The sequence below is a fragment of the Dipteris shenzhenensis genome, chromosome 25, assembly GCF_047967505.1.
Source record: "Dipteris shenzhenensis isolate YYH24624 ecotype China chromosome 25, Dip_SZ_1.0, whole genome shotgun sequence".
Taxonomy (NCBI): Eukaryota; Viridiplantae; Streptophyta; class Polypodiopsida; order Gleicheniales; family Dipteridaceae; genus Dipteris; species Dipteris shenzhenensis.
Window position 1 is genome coordinate 16,864,685 of NC_141620.1, and position 18,312 is coordinate 16,882,996.

General features: G+C 48.6%; 1 protein-coding gene across 4 annotated transcripts in view; it reads left to right on the forward strand.

Moving 5' to 3' along the window:
- Positions 1-18,312, forward strand: part of FUS5 (Proteasome component (PCI) domain protein) — a 45,502-nt gene that overhangs the window by 19,951 nt on the left and 7,239 nt on the right. For all 4 annotated transcript variants that reach the window (XR_015543471.1, XR_015543470.1, XM_087396754.1 and 1 more), the window contains exon 6: positions 5,893-5,963. Coding sequence is in view for 2 of the 4 variants with exons in the window: in XM_087396754.1 (XP_087252880.1) it covers positions 5,893-5,963 (71 nt within the window). In the remaining 2 variants the exon portion in view is untranslated. The remainder of the gene's footprint in view (positions 1-5,892; positions 5,964-18,312) is intronic.

Sequence of the window (18,312 nt, forward strand, 5' to 3'; positions counted from 1 at the left end):
TGTTACTTTGTGGTTCAGTTCTTGGGCTAGCATTTTAAATTTCTGCAGAAGATAGTTTGTGCCAAAATAGATTAATTTGTCCACGGTGCACTCATCTAGTGTTGCATTCGCTGATTCTCATACGATTGGATATATTCTAGCATTACAAAGGTATATAGCATCTGCTGGTTCTCGTGATCAACACTGTCCCACATGGAGGGGCCAGGTGTTTTTGAATGAGCGTTTAAAATTTCTACAAGAACTATTTAGTTTGACATGAATTGTCTATCCTCTGTCTAACAATCTTCGATGCCAATACACTGATAAAGTAAGCTGAGCTATGTCATTTCAGAATAGTGGCTACATCATCCTTTACCGCTCTAATTCCTTATTCTTGATTCCCAGGGAATTGACAAAATATCTTGTAAATGAAATCTGTCCCGTTGTTAAAAATATAGAGATTGCATTTGTCTTGAATATTTGTCTTGAAGGCTTTGGAGCATTGCTTTTTGTGATACCATGCTCGTAGTGCTGATTCCAAGCACCTTGAGCTTTAATACTTTATACATATTTTTAGCCTTTAGTTTTACTTGAAGATCACCATTCAAAATAGTTGTGGTGACATCCACTTTGTATATCTCCCACAGTCAAGACTCATGACAATGGTCACTGTGGCCACAAGAGCAATATTTCTAGGCTGTAGTTTTACTTGAAGATCACCATTCAAAGTAGTTGTGGCTGGCGACATCCATTTTGTCTCTCTCCCATAGTCAAGACTCATGACAATGGTCATTGTGGCGATAGGAGCAATGACTTGTGACTGGTTCCTTTATTTTGTGCATACCTCTTAGTCACAATTATAGGTTCATATTTGTCAGTTGTTCTAGCTGCATGCTACTTGATTTGTATTTCATTAGGGTCCACGATATTTTTTGCACATGGGTGATCTACCAATTCCGAAGTTTGCTATACGTTTTTGATGAACCATGGATTGCAAGGCCTTGTGCTTATCCATTTCCTGACATCTCACATAAAGCAACCTTGTGGATACCGCTCATGCCTTTATTTCTACCTTTATTTCTTTCATAGTGATTGCATGAACAGAAAGAAGATTTGCAGAGCTTTGGAACAATAAAAGCATTAGGTGGATCTTGGTCTGGCTGTGGTTAGTGATATCCTATCACTGCTGGCTGAAGTTCCTGTCTCAAAATGAGCTTCCTGGGACCACGGGTGCCAGAAGAGTGAAGCCCGTTCACATTCCAGGATACGAGGTGTAGGCTCATGGTGAGGACTGGGAGGCAGCGAACAACTGTCTGCTCGCGGTCGAGGTCGAAGAAGAAGCTGACATTTCGGAGTAGACGCGCTGGCGCTTATGGGAAGGTTTGGAGGGGGAGGCGGGGTCGTCCTGCCCGTCCTTCAACACCTTCAGCAAAGGCGAGAGGCCTTTGGTACCATGAACGAAGGCTTTCTCGAGCCAGCTCGAGATCTCTGAGGTGGACATCCCGTAGAAGGCACGGAGTTTCTGAGGCGTCTAGGCTCTGACATCTTGGGGGAGGGGCCAAGACAGGGGGGGCCTGAGGATCACAATCAGTCTGAATCGTTTGGCGGCGCAGCGCCACCGCAGGCGCACGTCACCCTTGGGCCACTGAGTCTCGAGAAGCTGCCCACCGGACGGGCCTATCCAGGAGCAAATCTGAGCATGCGTCTACTCCCTGAGAGCCTCCCAGACCGAGTCGTCTGTCCAGGTCTCGGTGCCGTCGCTGAGGAACGTGAAAGCAAAGCTAGGGCCATCCCTAGGGGTCAAGGCGGCTATCTTCCCATCCGCCCCTTTGCGGAGCAGGAAGATACTGATGTCGAGGCAAGCAGGGAAGGTCCCGAGGTCGGCCACATCCAAGTAGTCCCAGGGGCCAGATCTGTAAAAGTCGCAGGGGAGCTCTCTCTCCTGAAGCTGAGGCCCATCAGAGTCTGCCACTGAGGGGCTAGCGGACGGAGAAGCCTGCTCCGGTGGTGGTGTAGACTCCGGGTGTCCTGCCAGCGAAGGGGGAGGGGGAGGGGGAGGAGGCTGGGGAATAGGCAGCTCAGACTCCTCAGGGGCGGCTGGCGGAGGAGAAGGAGGAGGGGGAGCGGGAACTGCCCTCGGCTGAGGAACCGTCGGAGCAGCTAGCTCTGCGGGAGAACTAAAAGAGGCGGGGGGGGAGGGATGGGGCTGCAACTGGAACTGGGGCTGAGAAGGAGGGGGAGAAGACTGAGGAGGACGAGGGGGCTGAAGCTGCGGGTCGGGAGACAAGGGGTGCAGTTGGGGGATGGGCTGGGGCTGGATGGGGAGAGGCTGGGGAGAGGAAGAGAGGGGGACCTGAGGCTGTGGAGGGCGGGCTACCGTCGAAGAAGATGCTCTTCCATGTCCCTGGGGCGGCTGCCTATCGGGTCTCTGAGGTGCAGCTACAGGCGGGGTAACCTCTGCCTCCTTGCCTTTATCAGAAATCTTCTTGTTCTTTCCTCTTTTTCTTCTAACCTCAGTCCAGCTGCCAGCAATCTCTGGTCCGGGCTCCGGCTGCCTCTGCTCCTCCTGGCGTGGCTGCTCGGAGGGGGGAGGAGGAGGCGGAGAGGGGGGGGTGGGGGAGGCCGAGAAGAGCTGGCGAAACGTGGGCAGGCAGCCGCCAGGTGTCCAAAGCCGTGACACCTCAGACACTGTCCTGGCTGTCCGGTGACTACCATGCTCTGGGTGATGCTGTCGGCACCTGTCACGATCTCGATCACAGCCGGGAGAGTCGCAGGATCCGCCACAGCCACACGGACTTCGGGGGCTCCTGCCGCAGTCACCACATCGGCGAAAGTATCGTGCATAACCCAGTCGAAGTGGGAACCCAGGTCCCTAACAATCGGCCGCAGCTCAGCAGCAAGACCAGGAAAAACTAGCGTCACTGGATGGCGAGGTATACGGAACCGGGCATCAAAATCTGCTGCGCTGAATCCACGGTACCACGGAACTATCATGATAATCTTTTCGTCCACTGACGTGGGGGAGCCAACAATCAGGTTGGCTTTCGCACTGGAGAGTTTAAGCCAGAAGATGCCCCTTCCCATAAGGGCCACCTCCTCAATATGGCCGTCCTCTAGCATGAGAGTGGACTGGAGCCAGTCCCTGATGGCTGATCTGGAGGGGGAATGTCCAATGACTCTGCCATAGACAGAGGTAAGGGCAAAGTCATTGGCAACCTCCTGAACCCGAGATGATTGCTGCTCAGTCAGGATGACGCGGTAGGCATCTGGAGAGGGAGGGACCGTCTGGGCCTCCGGTTCCGGGCAGGGAGCCGCCATACCGCCAAGACAAACTGCGAGGCTTCCGATGAGGAAGAGGCTGTCACTCAAAAACGGGGGGAGGTAGAAGCGGGAGGGTGGAGCCTGGGTGTGGCGGGAACGGAGGTGGCGCGAGGTGAAGGCGTGGAGGCGGGAGACTGGTGAGGTGGGGCGCCGGGAGCGGAAGCGGGGGAGAGGCGGAGTGGGGACGAGGTGAGGAGGTGGCGGACGGGGGGCGGGGGGGAATGGAGGGGCCGAGGGGGCGGGGTGGGGCGAATGAACGAGGGGGGGGCGGGGGTGAGGGCGGGAGGGGAAGGCGGAGGTGGAACGGGAGGGCGGAGAGGCAGGAGGGGGCGGGGCGGGGCGGGGCGGGAGGCGAGGAGTGAGGGGGCGGGGCGGGAGGCGAGGGGTGAGGGGGCGGACTGGGGGCGGGGGTGAGCGGAGTGGAGCGAGGGGGTAGCGGGCTGGGGCGGAGGGGGGTAGCGGGGCGGGGGTGAGCGGAGGGGGTATCGGGGTGGGGGGTGTGGAGCGAGGGGGTAACGGAATGGAGCGGAGGGGGTGAGCGGGGGTGAGCGGAGGGGGGTGAGCGGGAGTGGAGCGGGAGGGGGTGAGCGGGAGTGGAGCGGAGGGGGTGAGCGGGAGTGGAGCGGAGGGGGTGAGCGGAGGGGGGGTAGCGGGCGGGGGGGTAGCGGGCGGGGGGGTGGAGCGTGGCAAGGGGGGACGGAGCGAGGTGGGGGTGAGGGGGGAGGTGAGGGCGGAGGGGTAGGGGCGGGAGAGGCGAGGCAAGGAGGGGCTAGGGGGAGGTAGAGGTACGGCGGGGGAGGAGGGGAAGCTCGCAGGAGCACTGCGATCCACTTGCGGCTTTCTCACATACACAATGGAGGAATACACACAAAGGTGGAGGCTGAAAACGCTATCTATATCAATGAAATGGCACTATCCTTGTTTTTTGGATAAGTACTGCACATGCATTTGTATATTTCCTTTATCATGCATACAATTAGATATGGAGGGGTAGCTGTGATACATGTTTGTCAGCGTCGCCATACCTGTGATAACCACTTACCAGGACATCATGTTGCATAAGGGAAGAAAGCACAATGCAGCTGTATCCTTCCCTTCCCATGCGTCCAATGCTACTAGATCGAGGGGTAGCTATGATGCATGCTTGTTAAAGTCCGACTCCCCTTACCTGGGATAACCACTTGAATACATCACTTCTTAACTTGCACAAGGGAAGAAACGCACAGTGTAAAATTCTTAAAGTGGGGAATCCACCAATAGGGGGTACACTATCATGGTCCACCTTCCCATTCGACCCTTATGTGAGGAAATTTTCTTGTTGGAAGAATATGGTCAATGCCCCACACGTGAGCCCTGAAATGAGGAGAGAAATGGGCTCGACACCTACACGTTAGTGTGTAGTCTGTGCCACAGATGCACAAGTAGAGGGAGTGAAGAAGACTGCCATGTGGGGGGCAGCCCTTTAGGAACTGGTGCAAAGCTGTGACCATGTGGGCTGTTGTGTAGGTCTGGTATGGGGGGCAGATGGCTTGGTATGCAGTTAGCAGAATGCGCTAGCACTGCTGGTCGAGTCAAGAGGATTCAAGGCGATTACTAATGGTTTTTTTTTTTCCATCATACATGTTGAAATAGATTTATATTTTGATATAAGGACTCTTGAAACTTTGGATGGATCATGACTCCTATTGACTAGAACTTCTTTATGAGATGCCCCTGAATGAGGAGAAAAGTTTCCTTTTATAGCCCTGAAAGCTTCTGCAACTGCCATCTCACAGACTGGTCTATAACTGTCATTCACAGACTGGTCTGTAATTGCCGTTCTCACAGACTGAATCAGTCTATCCATAGACCCAACTTGGTCTGTGAGTTACGGACTGGATTTGAACATATAAAAGGTTGCTGTAGACCTCTATTGTTATTTTAGGCCTGACTGAATGTGGGCCTTATAAATAGCCCAGACCTGTCGCTGTTAGTCTGGACCTTCTCTGCTACTATCTGTTGCTGATAGATGTCCATGGGCTGAGGGATGCCCGTGACAATCCCATAGGTTGTCTAGTCCTTGAGGGTCTCTTTATGGCAAGGTTGACAAGTCTGTCCTTCCTTCATCAACCACGCTTCTTTTGCAATGGAAGTCCTCTGTGCATGAGGAACCAGAGAAGTAAAGATTTTGCATGGATTAGAAGTTGCTAGAAGGTCCCATTCTTAATTTCGGGCGCCAGCTAATGAGAACAGCATGAATATTTCTATTCAACCTCTAGAAGCTGCAATGTGTTTGGTTTCGTGGGGCTTAAGTGATATTAATGTGAACAGATTGCTGACTTAATTGCAAGAGTGAAGTATTTTCACACATTCCTGAATGTTGACAGCTACCATTGAGTTTTGAAGGTTTCCTTGCGCACTAAAGGTCAAATATTAGATTGTGTAAATGGTTCAGAGCTACACTTTGTTGCCTTCAAATTTTAATTTGGTTTTTTGGCTTGCCTGAAATTTCCTTACAATGCCCTTCTTTGTGATTGTGGTAGATACTCCTTATTCTGTTGTATAAGTTATCTTGGTCCAGCATTGTCAGTGTAAGCATTATGTTTTGTGCAGGTTCAATTTGCAGCTGGAAGGGACTTGAGACCTGGACAGCTAGAGAGCATGATACAAACATTGGCAAATTGGTGAGTATGGGCATTTTGTATCAGGAGATGGATTACTTTTTTGTGGATGCACTTACTGTTGGAATAGTTTTGGACCTACTTCAAGCTTTGAATAAGTACCTACATGCGGTTCTATGAGACAACAGGCATTTGTCTTGCCTTAGTGACTGAGTAGATTCTTTCCGTGAACATTTCTTGTGAAACTAGAGTTGTATTTATTTCAGCATATGGGCGTAGGTGGTTGCAATGGTTCCTAATGTGGAATGTCAACATTTCGCGTTAAATCCCTTTGTAAAGATTCTCTGTACATGCTGCAAGTTTAGCAAAACTTGCCTATTTGGAAAGAATGCTCACGATAATGGCTGGTCAATTATTCGAAGTGGTTGTGGGACAATTGGAAGATCATATAATTGGAGGGAGTTGCAAATCTTGAGTTTCGATGTCATGATACTGGACACAGAAATGTCAGTAGCCTCTAGAGTTAAGGTTATATAGGAGGCTTTTTCTTTTTTTTCTGTAAGTTTTTTTTCCTTAGATGCTCGTTTTGGAAAGACTAAAATGAAATTATATAGGCTTCACGAGGGAAAAAAGTTAGGTGTAATTGGATGATAGGAGTTAGATTCTTGGATTAGGCAATAGTGTTGAGAGGCATGGGCAAAGAGGCATGGCAAGGAATATGGATTAGCATGGATTTCTAGAAAGGTATGGAGAATAGTAATGGAGTTAGGGAGTGATGTGAGTAGATCAGAATAGAGAGTGGCAAGATAGGGGAGATTAGATTAAAGGTAGACCACATATCTCTCTGGCAGATCCTTGTCGCTTCTGTCAAGCATTGACAACTTTAATTATGGGAGTTATATCCCATGGAAGCTGCTAGTGATTGTTGCAGTAAAGGTAGAGTCCGGCTACTACCCAAAGAGGGGGGCTTCCCATCATGCATCAGCCTTTATCTGTATGAGATGTCGGAAGACTTCGAACTTCGGACGAGGAAGTGCCTTTCTAAACATATATGCTATGTTGTCCTCTGTGGAAAGATAGGACAACTCTATGTCTCCTGCTGACAACTGCTCCCGAACATAATGATAGTGAACTTCAATATGCTTGGTACGCGCATGAAACACTAGGTTATGCGCAATGGCCAAAGCACTCTGGCTATCAGTGTAGACAATAGTGGAGGATGTCTGGCGAATACCAAGATCTGTAAGTAATTGTTGAAGCCAAACACACTCTACTGTAGTGGTGAAAGCTGCCCTGTACTCAGCCTCACAGCTAGATGTGGCAACTGTTGGTTGCTTCTTGCTGAGCCAAGAGATACATGAATTGCCAAGCCAAGAGATACATGAATTGCCAAGCAAAAAACAATTGCCAGTATGTGACACTCTGGTGTCGGAACATCCTGTCGAGTCACTATCCGTGTAAGCATGCATGGTAAGTGAACCCTGATCACCATAGAAGAGGGCTAAATCCTGAGTGCCTCTGAGATATTTGAAGACTCTCTTCACTGCCTGCCAATGCTGTGAACTGGGCATGTGCATGAATCTGCTAAGCTGAGATACTGCATACTGTAAGTCAGGTGTGGTGTGACATAAATAAATAAGGCATCCAACAGCTTGCTGATAAAGAGTGATATCACATGGTGGGCTCCCATCATGAGCTGAGAATTTGAAGCCAGGGTCCACTGGAGTAGAGATTGGCTTGCAATCCTTAAACTGAAAACGATCAAGGAGCTGTCCAATATACTTGGACTGAGACATCATGATACCCCCTTCAACATGAGCAAACTGAATGCCCAAATAATAATGGAGCTGTCCCATGTCTGACATGTCAAAAATCTGCTGCAAATCAGCCTTGAAAGCTGCAATTTGTTGAGTATGTGGGCCCGTGATGAGCATATCATCCACATATAAAATCAGCACTAAAAAATCAGATCCACTCCCACGGACATAAAGAGTGGGTTCTGTGGGACTCTTCTAAAAACCATCGGATAGTAAGTGTGCATGAATTTTGGCATACCATGCCCTGGGTGCCTGCTTCAAACCATAAAGGGCTTTTCTAAGCCGGCATACCTTATTTTCAGAATTAACAACCTCAAGGCCAGGAGGTTGTGTGACATATACTTCTTCCTGCAGATCCCCATGAAGAAAAGCAGTCTTGATGTCAAGTTGGTGCACTTGCCAATGATGATGGGCTGCAATGGCAATGACACGTCCTGCAAGACCGGATGTGTGGAATAATGATTCTCTTGCATGATAAAGCAATACATGAATGTGTATTTGCATCTCTTGCATCCCATCTTGATTGTTCGTGAGTTGGAAGAGTAGTAGCAGGAGTGCTAGAAGATGAGGCATCAGGAGGAGTACCCCGTGCAGAGGGACCAGCAGTAGAGGCAACCACTGTAGCATTGGCTGGCCTTAGATCAACCCCAGAAACAATATTCCACAAATGCTTTGCAACTAGAATATGTTTCATGAGATAAGACCACATCGGATAGTTGGTGCCATCCAACTTATCATCTTCACGAAGAACGCCAAATAGATCTCGATTGTTCCTAGCCATAGCAAATGTGATACCCTGAAAGAGACCTGAAAACCCAAAAGCCTCAAGGTTATCATTGCAAAAGCTGGCTGTCCAAAAATGACACCAAATATGTGCAAATTTTTGACCCAAATCAAAGGGCAAATGCAGATCTGACCCAAATGTGACTGTGGCAGGCAATGTTCACTGCAAAAACAGCAAATCTGGCAAAAGCCCCAAATTTAATGAGGGCAAATAGGCCAAAAAGAGGGCAAATGCAGAAAAGCCCCAAATTTTGCCGAAATTTTTGCAAATGTGACCCAATGTATGATAATCTGACCCAATGTATAGCCTCAAGGCTTGAAACTGCAAAAATATGAGTTACTGTCCCAAACACCAGTTGAAATTGAGCTCCCAACACAAACGCCCCAAATTTTGTTGACTTGAGTGATGACGTGGCACAATGTGACAGTCCTGAACCTGAAATTAACTGAAAACTTCAATTTTTGGAAGGATTTCAGTTGTCAACCTTGTCCAAAGTATTGTATTGACAGGTTGAAGGTCCAGATGTCAAAAGCCCTAAATTTTTCTGTTGGAAATTAGGGTTTGACAGTAAAAACTGTCAAAAACAGTAAAATACTGCAAATGTTGCTTGTGAATCAGCTTCTGGTCCTTTGAGATTAGACTCAAAAGGCCTCTGTAGGTAGAGTATAACAAACCATGAAGCTGCTGCAGCAGGTTGAAGTGCAAAAGACAGCTGGAGCGTAGCTGGAACAGCCCTTAGACACGTCGAACTTAGTGCATGGCTGGTAGTATCTCCTTTGGAGGGCTCTGAACAGGTCGCGATAGCAGAACGTCTTCAACAGATGACTGTGGAGAGGTCACGGGAGCTAGGCGCTTGGATATGGGTTTGGTTAAAGTTGCGGGAGCTAGGCGTCTGGAACAGCAGTACAAAGGTGACGACAGATGGTCACGAGTACTGTGGAGGACCTAAAAAATGCTGCAGCTGAAGCCTACAAGCAGTCACCTCAGTCTGGGAACAGCAACGAGGCGCTTTGTGGCGACGAAAAAACACTGGAAGCCTTGGACAGCAGCTGAAGGAAACTTATGGGATCCGTACGTATCTGTACGGACGTCCGTATAGTTGTACTGCTCTGATACCACTGAAGGGTCGTGTAGACAAAAGAGAGCACGTACAAGGTACAAGGGTCGATAGAGTCTGCCGTCACGTCAACTAGGATATATGAAAAAAGGAGTACAAGGTACTTGTACCTAGACCTAGGACTAAGTGTCCTAGGTGTCAGGACTAAGTGTCCTATGTGGCCTAAAAGGCACTAACACTACAAGTGCCTATATTTATGCCTACAAGGCACATACCATGGCCTACAAGGGAATCACTAGAACCACCAGGAGATGGCCCACACATTGACCTCTGGAATACTGACATAAACACAGTACAAAGACCTTTTTATAAATGGATGCTCAAATATGTGTGGGTGTGTGGATTTGAATGTGTGAGAGCATATGTTTATACTATATTCTACACTCACTGTTCGGCGTTGATGATGTCAGTGGGGATGTCATAGTAGCTAGCCCCTTATGATTTTCAACCTTATCAGTGACTATCATGAGATTGAAACTGCACACTGTGTTGTGTTTTTAGAGGATGGGTTTGGGCATGTTCCTAGATTCATATTTCTCTCTCTTTCTATATATGTGTGTGTGTGTGTGTATTGTTAGAAACAAAAATCCCACTAGAGGATATCCCACAGCGGAAGACTGATAGATGAGCCTAGGAATTACATGCGGAAGTGTTTCACGACGGAATCAAAACCGGACACAATACAAAAGAGATGCGGAGTCCCACCAAACCGTGGTCCTGTCCTACTATCTGCCTGGTACCTCTAGATCTTTGAGACTGCGTTGAATATAGGCCCAAGGAAGGTCCTTCTGCTTGATTGGCTGCGCAAGGGGGGGGGGGGGGGGCATGGGGAGGGGGGGTTTGGGGGGGGGGGGGGGTGCATGGCGAGTGGGAGGGGGGGGGGCATGGGGGGTGCGGGTGGGGGGGGGGTACGCGACATGCGCGCAAGGGAGGTGGGGCGTGGGGCGTGGGGGGGGTACGCGACATGCGCGCAAAGGGGGGGGGGTGTTTGGGGGGGGGGGGCATGGGGGGTGGGGGTGGGGGGGGTATGCGACATGCGCGCAGGGGGGGGGGGTCCAAGTGATACCTTTGGAGGCCCCAAGGGCCCCCTTTTATAGGGGCTGAACCCCCTTCAATATAACTGACCAGCCAGCCCTTGTTGGGACGATTGAATTCCCCCCTACCAGCCGACTGGAGGGGGAAGCCTATAAATGCATGCTGGGCTCCCAGTGTGGAGGTTCTTGCTGGCCCACCTGGCCACATGGCAACCAGCCAGTGGCCCAGGCTGATTCAGCCCATAGTAGGGGCTGTCCTCCTCCCCAAAACATCAACACTTCTGCTGCGCCTCTTTTTGCCTCTGTTCTGCCTCTTGCCAGAGGCTCCTGCAGGCCTCCGGAACTGCTCCAAACAGTCTGTACAGATTCCATCCTTGCTGACATCAATGCCTTGGCCACAGAGCCCTTGTTTGCTAGAAACCTTGCACAGATCTACCCTTTCCGTCTGTGGACAGCCTGGAAATGTCTCTTCTAGATCTACCCTCCATGTAGGCTTTCCTCTGCCAGGTACTTCCTCTCTTTCTCTGCTGCCCACTTGCTGCCCATGTGGCAGCCTCATGTCCCATTCGATTATTGTATGGTCCACCCCCCCGATGTACTCCTCACTTGGGGGCTCATAGGTGGGGAGGTGACCAACCCTAATCCAGCAGATTTCATTGTCTGAGAGAGTCCTAAAGTAGCCTTTGGAGCCTATGAGTGAACTTTTATTGTGTTACTGAGCAAGTATACCTATAGCTTTACACATGATGCAATGTCATGCAACGGGTGCAAGGTAGGGTTTTAGCATAGGCCATCATTCCTTGGATCACGAGTGGGTCTAGAGACCTTTTGGGAGGTGATGCAAGGTAAACCAAGCTTTCTTATCATTATATTAATAATGTTAGGCCTGTTGGAAAAGGAAGCAAGAGAAATGCCAGAGAATGCAGCCATAAGAATGAAAGTATAAGACTAGGGTTGTCATAGAGTGAAACCGGACCAACAAAGGGCGGTAACAACAAATGACCAGCCAATATCTTGACAGCAAGAACACAACAAATAGATTGGGAGCTAAAATGCTCATGCTCCAAAGCAATGACACTGATTGGCCCCAAACCTTGGCGCCCCTTTTCGTATTTCTTTATTGCTTCGAAAGTATTGCAACAATGCTAACGATCTCTCTTCCATCAAGGGCATTCCATAGCCCATTAGGCTTCAATAACCAAGGCATAGTCCTTGCTGTGCATTGCTCTAACCAAGCAAACCAATAGATGGCTTACACTAAGCCTGGACGTGTTCCTAGCAACAATGCTTGGTCACACAATTCCCCACAACTATCACTACTGCTCACTTGACCACTTTGTGCTCTGAGCAGAGAGAGGAAACATGAATACACAGCCAACTCTTCTAAAACAGCTTGGAATTACAAAGAAGCACCCTGTGTGCGTAGCCCACTCTCCAAAATGGCTCGTAGCTAGCTGAAGGAGGTCTATGGGGGCTCGTAAAAGAGATTGATTTGTGTTTTACAGTATGGCTTAGCACCTGCCTTGTCCGCACAAAGCCAGTCGTAGAATTTAAAGACCAGGCAATCCTTCCAGGATAGATTCGAAGTCAGCTGATGTAGCACTACGTGACCAGTCAGCTTGTGATCCAAGAATGCATTTACAAATGCAATCCCACTCGCCACACCTGCCCGTTCAGCTCGTGACCAAAGAGCTGGCCCAAGGCCTAGCCAGCCCCTCACGTGATGGTACGTAGGCAGTTGGCTTTGGGGCCAGTTTGTGTCTTTGTATTTGAGCAGGAGCGTTCTAGCTCCCCCTATCTCTCTGTGGAGTGTTTGCTGAGTATTCTTTTGTGAAGGATTTTGTTTAGTTAGAGTTTTACCACCCTCTTGTTAGCCTAGAGGCTGGTTTTATCAAACTTAATATCCTTTGCAAAAACTAAGTATGCAAAAATATGATTTTTTTATTACTGAGCTAATTGCAGAGGCAAATACGACAGGGATTGACTCTCCCTTAAGTTTGACATCCAATTTATGGGGTCTTCCCTCTATGCATTAGAGTGATTTTTTGATTGAAAGTATCCAGCATAGCATGCACATCACAGCCCTATAGTGGCATAATATGAAATTCCTCGCTATCCACAAAGCTCTGTATGTGCAAACGGAGAATGATAGTGTACTAAACCCTAGACAAGCCAAGCCTGCCTCCTCCCAACTTGATGCCTCTGGTATAAGTGATGCCATAGGTGCTGGTACCCTTCAAGTACCTTAGCACCCTCATACCTGCGTCCCAATGAGCCTTCTTGGGTGTGGCGGAGAACTGACAGAGCAATCCAACTGCGAAGGAGATGTCTGGCCGAGTATTGGTGAGGTAAAGCAAACTCCCCACCAAGCGTGGATATAGTGATGAATCAATTGGCTGAGATGGATCACGCACACTCAGCTTTAGACCAGTCTCCATGGGAGTCACTGCAGCTTTGCAATTTTCCATCTCAAAGCGTTTGAGCAGTTCCGTGCAATACTTCTCCTGTGAAATAAAGATATTGCTCTTTCCCTGTTTCACCTCAATCCCAAGGAAGTAGTGAAGTATGCCTAAGTCAGTCATCTCGAACTCCTCCATAAGAAGTCTCTTGACCTGAGCAGTCTTCCTCGTATGATCCCCAGTAATGATGAGGTCATCCACATATAAAATCAATACCAGCCACAAATCCCCTCTGTGTTGAGATAGAGATTTGTCTCTAATGGACTGCATTGAAGCCTGATCTTCTGGAAGAACACATCTATCCACTGGTACCAAGATTTGGGGGCTTGTTTCAGCCTGTATAAGGCCTTCTTCAGTTTGCAGACTTTTGATGGGGATCCTGGAATCTGAAATCTTGGTGGCTGTGCCACATATACCTCTTCCTCCAGGTTACCATTCAAAAATACAGACTTGACGTCCATCTGAACAATAGGCCACCTATGATGAGGAGCCAAGGCAATGACTGTCCGAATAGTCACCATCCTAGCTGTGGGAGCAAAGGTGTCGTCAAAGTCAAGCCCTTCAGAGTGTACATAGCCTTTTACCACCAATCTTGCTTTGTATTTGTCCAAGCTCCCATCTGACTTGAACTTAAGCTTGTACATCCATTTAGTCCCGATGACCTTCCGCTTGGTTGGTTTGGGTACTAAATCCTAGGTGTCATTTTTCAAAATGGCTTCCATCTCAGCCTTCATGGCTTCTTGTCATTTTGGTATATCCTTCGCTTCCTGGAAGAAACGGGGCTCAGCAAGTTGAGTTACCAAAGCGAAGTTCACGGAGGGAGTCTTCATGTTTCTTTGAGACCGTCATGCTTCGGAACTGCTCTCGGGTATGTCCGTGACCCGTGAGTTTGCTAATGTCTTCAAATACCATTGAGATAGCTTCTTCTCTGATGGAGGTATTTTGGATGAAGTTGACTTGGGAGCTGGCTCTGGAATGGCATGCTCCTCCTCCTCCTCCTCCTCCTCCTCCTCCTCCTCCTCCGGATCTTCAGTCGGCTCCACCTTGCGGATGGTGGCTTTGGGTGGGGGTAACGTTGGAAGTTCTGGAACCTCCTCGGCAAGCTGTTGCTCGGTCTCTTCAAAGATCACATCCCTATTGATAAGGATCTTCTTCTTGTCCGGGTCGAATAGGCGGTAGGCGTTGGACTCTTTGCTATATCCGACTCTTCACTATATCCCACAAAGCTATGGGGATCGAGCTTTGTTCGCTCATCTTTGTGTACATGCACAAATGCTTTAGAACCAAAAACCCTCAGAAGAGAAATGATGGGCTTCTTACCATAATAAGCTTCTTATGGAGTCTTGCCATCAACAGCCTTTGTCTTGGTTCTGTTGAGGATGTGAACGGCAGTGTTCATGGCTTCATCCCAGTAGGCTTTCGAGAGATTCCTTCCTCGCAACATGGTCAACCCTGTCTCTGTGACGGTCCAGTGTTTCTGTAAGAAAATAATACGTCTGTGCTCAACAGATAACAGGATCTCGTACGCAAGAGAGAAAACAAGATAGTATGGAGAATAAAAAATTTGATTACTGTAGAATGGATACAATAGATGGCGCTGCCTCCCAACCGTCCGCTCCTGTGAAAGAAGCTTTGATGGCGTGCCGGAAACAGTAGAAGACGGAGGCTGGATGCTAAGGAATCAGGGTTGCTGTAGCCAGTGATGAAATGGGCTTCACGGGCTTGCTCTTATATAGCCACCAGTCGTAGTCGATTAGGCTCAATTGGATGGTCGATCCAGTCCGCTCAAAACGGTTGACTGGGGGTCGGTCTCGAAATAGGTCACCGATCATACGATAGAACCGGTGCGTAAAACAGAGCAACTGACCTACAGTTACCGTTCGGCCCACAGTCATGCGGGATCATCTAAGGGTCCAAACAGGCCCCGCAACCCGAGAGTGGGCTGCCCCGAAAAATGCTCCGTCTACCCTCAGTGCGGTCAGTCAAGGGATGCCTTCCCGCACTTACATGTAGCCTAGTTGGCGGTGTGCCAACTCTATCTGAAGCCGTCCAGCCATCAAGCCACACATGGCTCCCATCTAATGTCTAAACCAGGACCTACCGGAGTGGAGCATTGATATCTAACACCCCCCCTCAATGTCCACCCGCAAGTGAACTTACTTTTTCGGTCCAATGCCAAGTCGATGAAGATGCCTCTCCAGCAAGTCTCTTCCAAAAGCCTTCGTGAAGATGTCCGCAGCATTCTCTGTAGCCGGACAGTACACCAAGTTGACCTCTCCATCCATGATGAGCTCGCGTATAAAGTAATATTGAATCTCATTGTGTTTTGTGCGAGCGTGGAACACCGGGTTCTTTGCAATCGCCATGCAACTCTGATTGTCACATGATAACTGCGTAGGCTTGTTCTGCATTGTATCCATGTCTCCCAAAATCCTCCTCAACCACACTGCCTCGCAAGAAGCAAAGCATGCAGATTTGTACTTGGCCTCGGTAGAAGAAAGAGCAAGTGTGGGTTGCTTCTTGCTGACCCATGACACAACACCAGATCCAAGTGAGAAACAGTACCTTGTCACTGATCTCCTGCTGTTCACGTCTCCTGCTCAATCCGAGTCACAGAATCCGATCAAGATGTTGTCCTTGGTAGAGGTGATGCCATAATCAAGTGTGCCTTTGATGTATTTCAGCACTCGCATCCCTGTCCTCCAATGGTTCTCCTGGGGCTTATTGGAAAACCTGCTTAGTACACCAGTCGCAAAACTGATGTCCAGCCGTGTGTTGCACATGTAAATCAAGCTGTCCACAAGCCTTCTGTACTGCTCTTCGTTCACGAGTGGTGATGAATCCTCGTTTGAGAGCTTCGCGTCAACCTCCATAGGGGTACCAACTGTCTTGCACTCAGTCATGCCAAATGTCTTTAGTATCTCTCCAGCATACTTCAGCTATGAAATGAAGATCTATTTCGGCTCCTGTCAAATTTCAATCTCCAATCAAAAATGCATTAGTTCGAGGTCTGTCATTTCAAACTCTCTTCCTAGCAAATGCTTCGTCTGCGAGATCTTCTCTTCATGGTTCTCTGTTATGACAAGGTCGTCCACATAAAGGACCACGATCATACACCTATCTCCTTCTCTGAAGATATACAAATTTGCATCCGATGGGCTCCTCCTGAACCTGTTTTGCAGAAAGTAGGCATCAATTCGCTGGTACCACGTTCGTGGGGCTTGTTTCAGCTCGTAAAGTACCTTCTTCAGTTTACAGACTTTACCTTCTGAACCGGGGATCTCAAAACCTGGTGGTTGTTTCACGTATACCTCCTCCTTGAAAGGCGGATTTGACATCCATCTGAAACACGGGTCAATTTCCCTGGGCAGCTAAAGCCAAAATACTGCGAATTGTGGTTAGTCGAGCTGTGGGAGCAAAAGTATCTTGATAATCAAAACCATGTACCTGTGCAAATCCTTTTGTCACGAGCCGAGCCTTGTACTTATCCAACGTGCCATCGGACTTGTACTTGGTCTTGTACACCCACTTGGTTTCGATTACCTTGCGTTTTGGTGGTCGATCTACAAGGTCCCAAGTGTTGTTCTTCATTATGAAGCCATACTTCGACTGCATAGCCCTCATCCATCTATCATCGCCCTGTGTCTCAAGACACTTGGGTTCATCAGCACGGATCACTTCTGTCATCAAAGCATAGTTGACCAAGTGTTCATGCGTCCTTCTTTGCTCCTCTAATCTCTTGGACCGGCGGTGTTCGGATGGTTCCTCCTCAATGGCTGGAGGTTCTCTGCCGTCCAAAAGTTGCTTTACCCACTTCGGGAATGGCCGTTGTCGTTGTGGTTCTGCAGGCTCTTCTTCATCTTCTTTGTCTTGAATCCTCCCAAGCACTGTGGGGGAGTTCCGTCTGCTGTTAGTGGCGGTACTGGATGGATATCCTGGTCCTGGTTGTCTGGGAAGAAAGCATCCTCCTCCAATTGATGTGGTTGTTCTGAGAAGACCACATCGCAACTTACAATTACCTTCTTGGTAACAGGGTTATAGAGACGGTAACCCTTCGCCTCTTCACTGTAGCCTAAGAAAATATACTTCCGGCTGGTTCCCATTTGGTCCTGGTAGCATCAGGGACATGCACAAAACAATCACATTCAAAAACTCTGAAATGTGCAGCTGAAGGTTTCTTACCAAAAAAGGCTTGCAGTGGAGTCATCCCGTTTGCAGCCTTCGTGTAGCTACGATTGAGGATGTAAACTGCCGTGTTACATGCTTCAGCCCAGAAAGTCTTTGGCAAACCTTTCCCTTTCATCATACTCCGGTCCTCTCCAGTCCTCGTCTTTTGAACCTTACATGCCATTCCTTGAACCTATTGAAAGCCTCGTCTTTCGTCTTCAGGAAGTATATTCATATCCTTCTACTGTAGTCGTCGATCAGCGTCATGAAGTAGAAGGAACCACCCAAAGCTTCCGTCTCCATCTTTCCGCAGAGGTCCGTGTGAACGAGCTCTAGAGGAGCCTTTGCCCTGTTGGCCTCTTTAGGAAAGGGCTGCCGATGCTGCTTGTCCATCATGCAAGCTTCACATACATCGGGCAGATCTGAAATTTCTGGTAGGTCTACAATCATTCTACTTTTATGCATCTCCTTCAAGGAACTAAGGTTTAGATGACCAAACCTCTCATGCTACAGCTTAGTGTTCTTCACATCCGCTCGAGCACTGAAAGCTGAGAGTTCGTAAATGTTGTTGCGCCGTGTACCTTTACCAACAATCTTTCCTTGAAGATCTAGGATCTGTGTACCATTCTTATCGAATTGAACTTTGAGGTCCTGATCCGTGATCGTAGAAACGGACAACAAGTTCCTGTTGATATCTGGCACATAAAGAACATCGGACAACTGTTTTACAACTCCATCTGACTTGAGAGCAATCGTACCTTTTCCTTTTGCTGGACATTTTGCATCATTGCCGACTGCTACCATGATGTCATTTCCTACCGGCTGTAGAGAGATATACCAATCCTTTGACTGGTCATGTGGCGCGATGCACCATTGTCTATGATCCATGGTTCATCCGCAGGTACATGAACTGTCTCCGTGTAAATCTCCTCAATTGTGACGAACAGCTCTATTGGTACTGCCTGTGCGCTGTTGCTGGACTCTTTCTTTACTCCGTTCTTCTCATCTGCAATCTTCTTGCGGCACTCATTCTG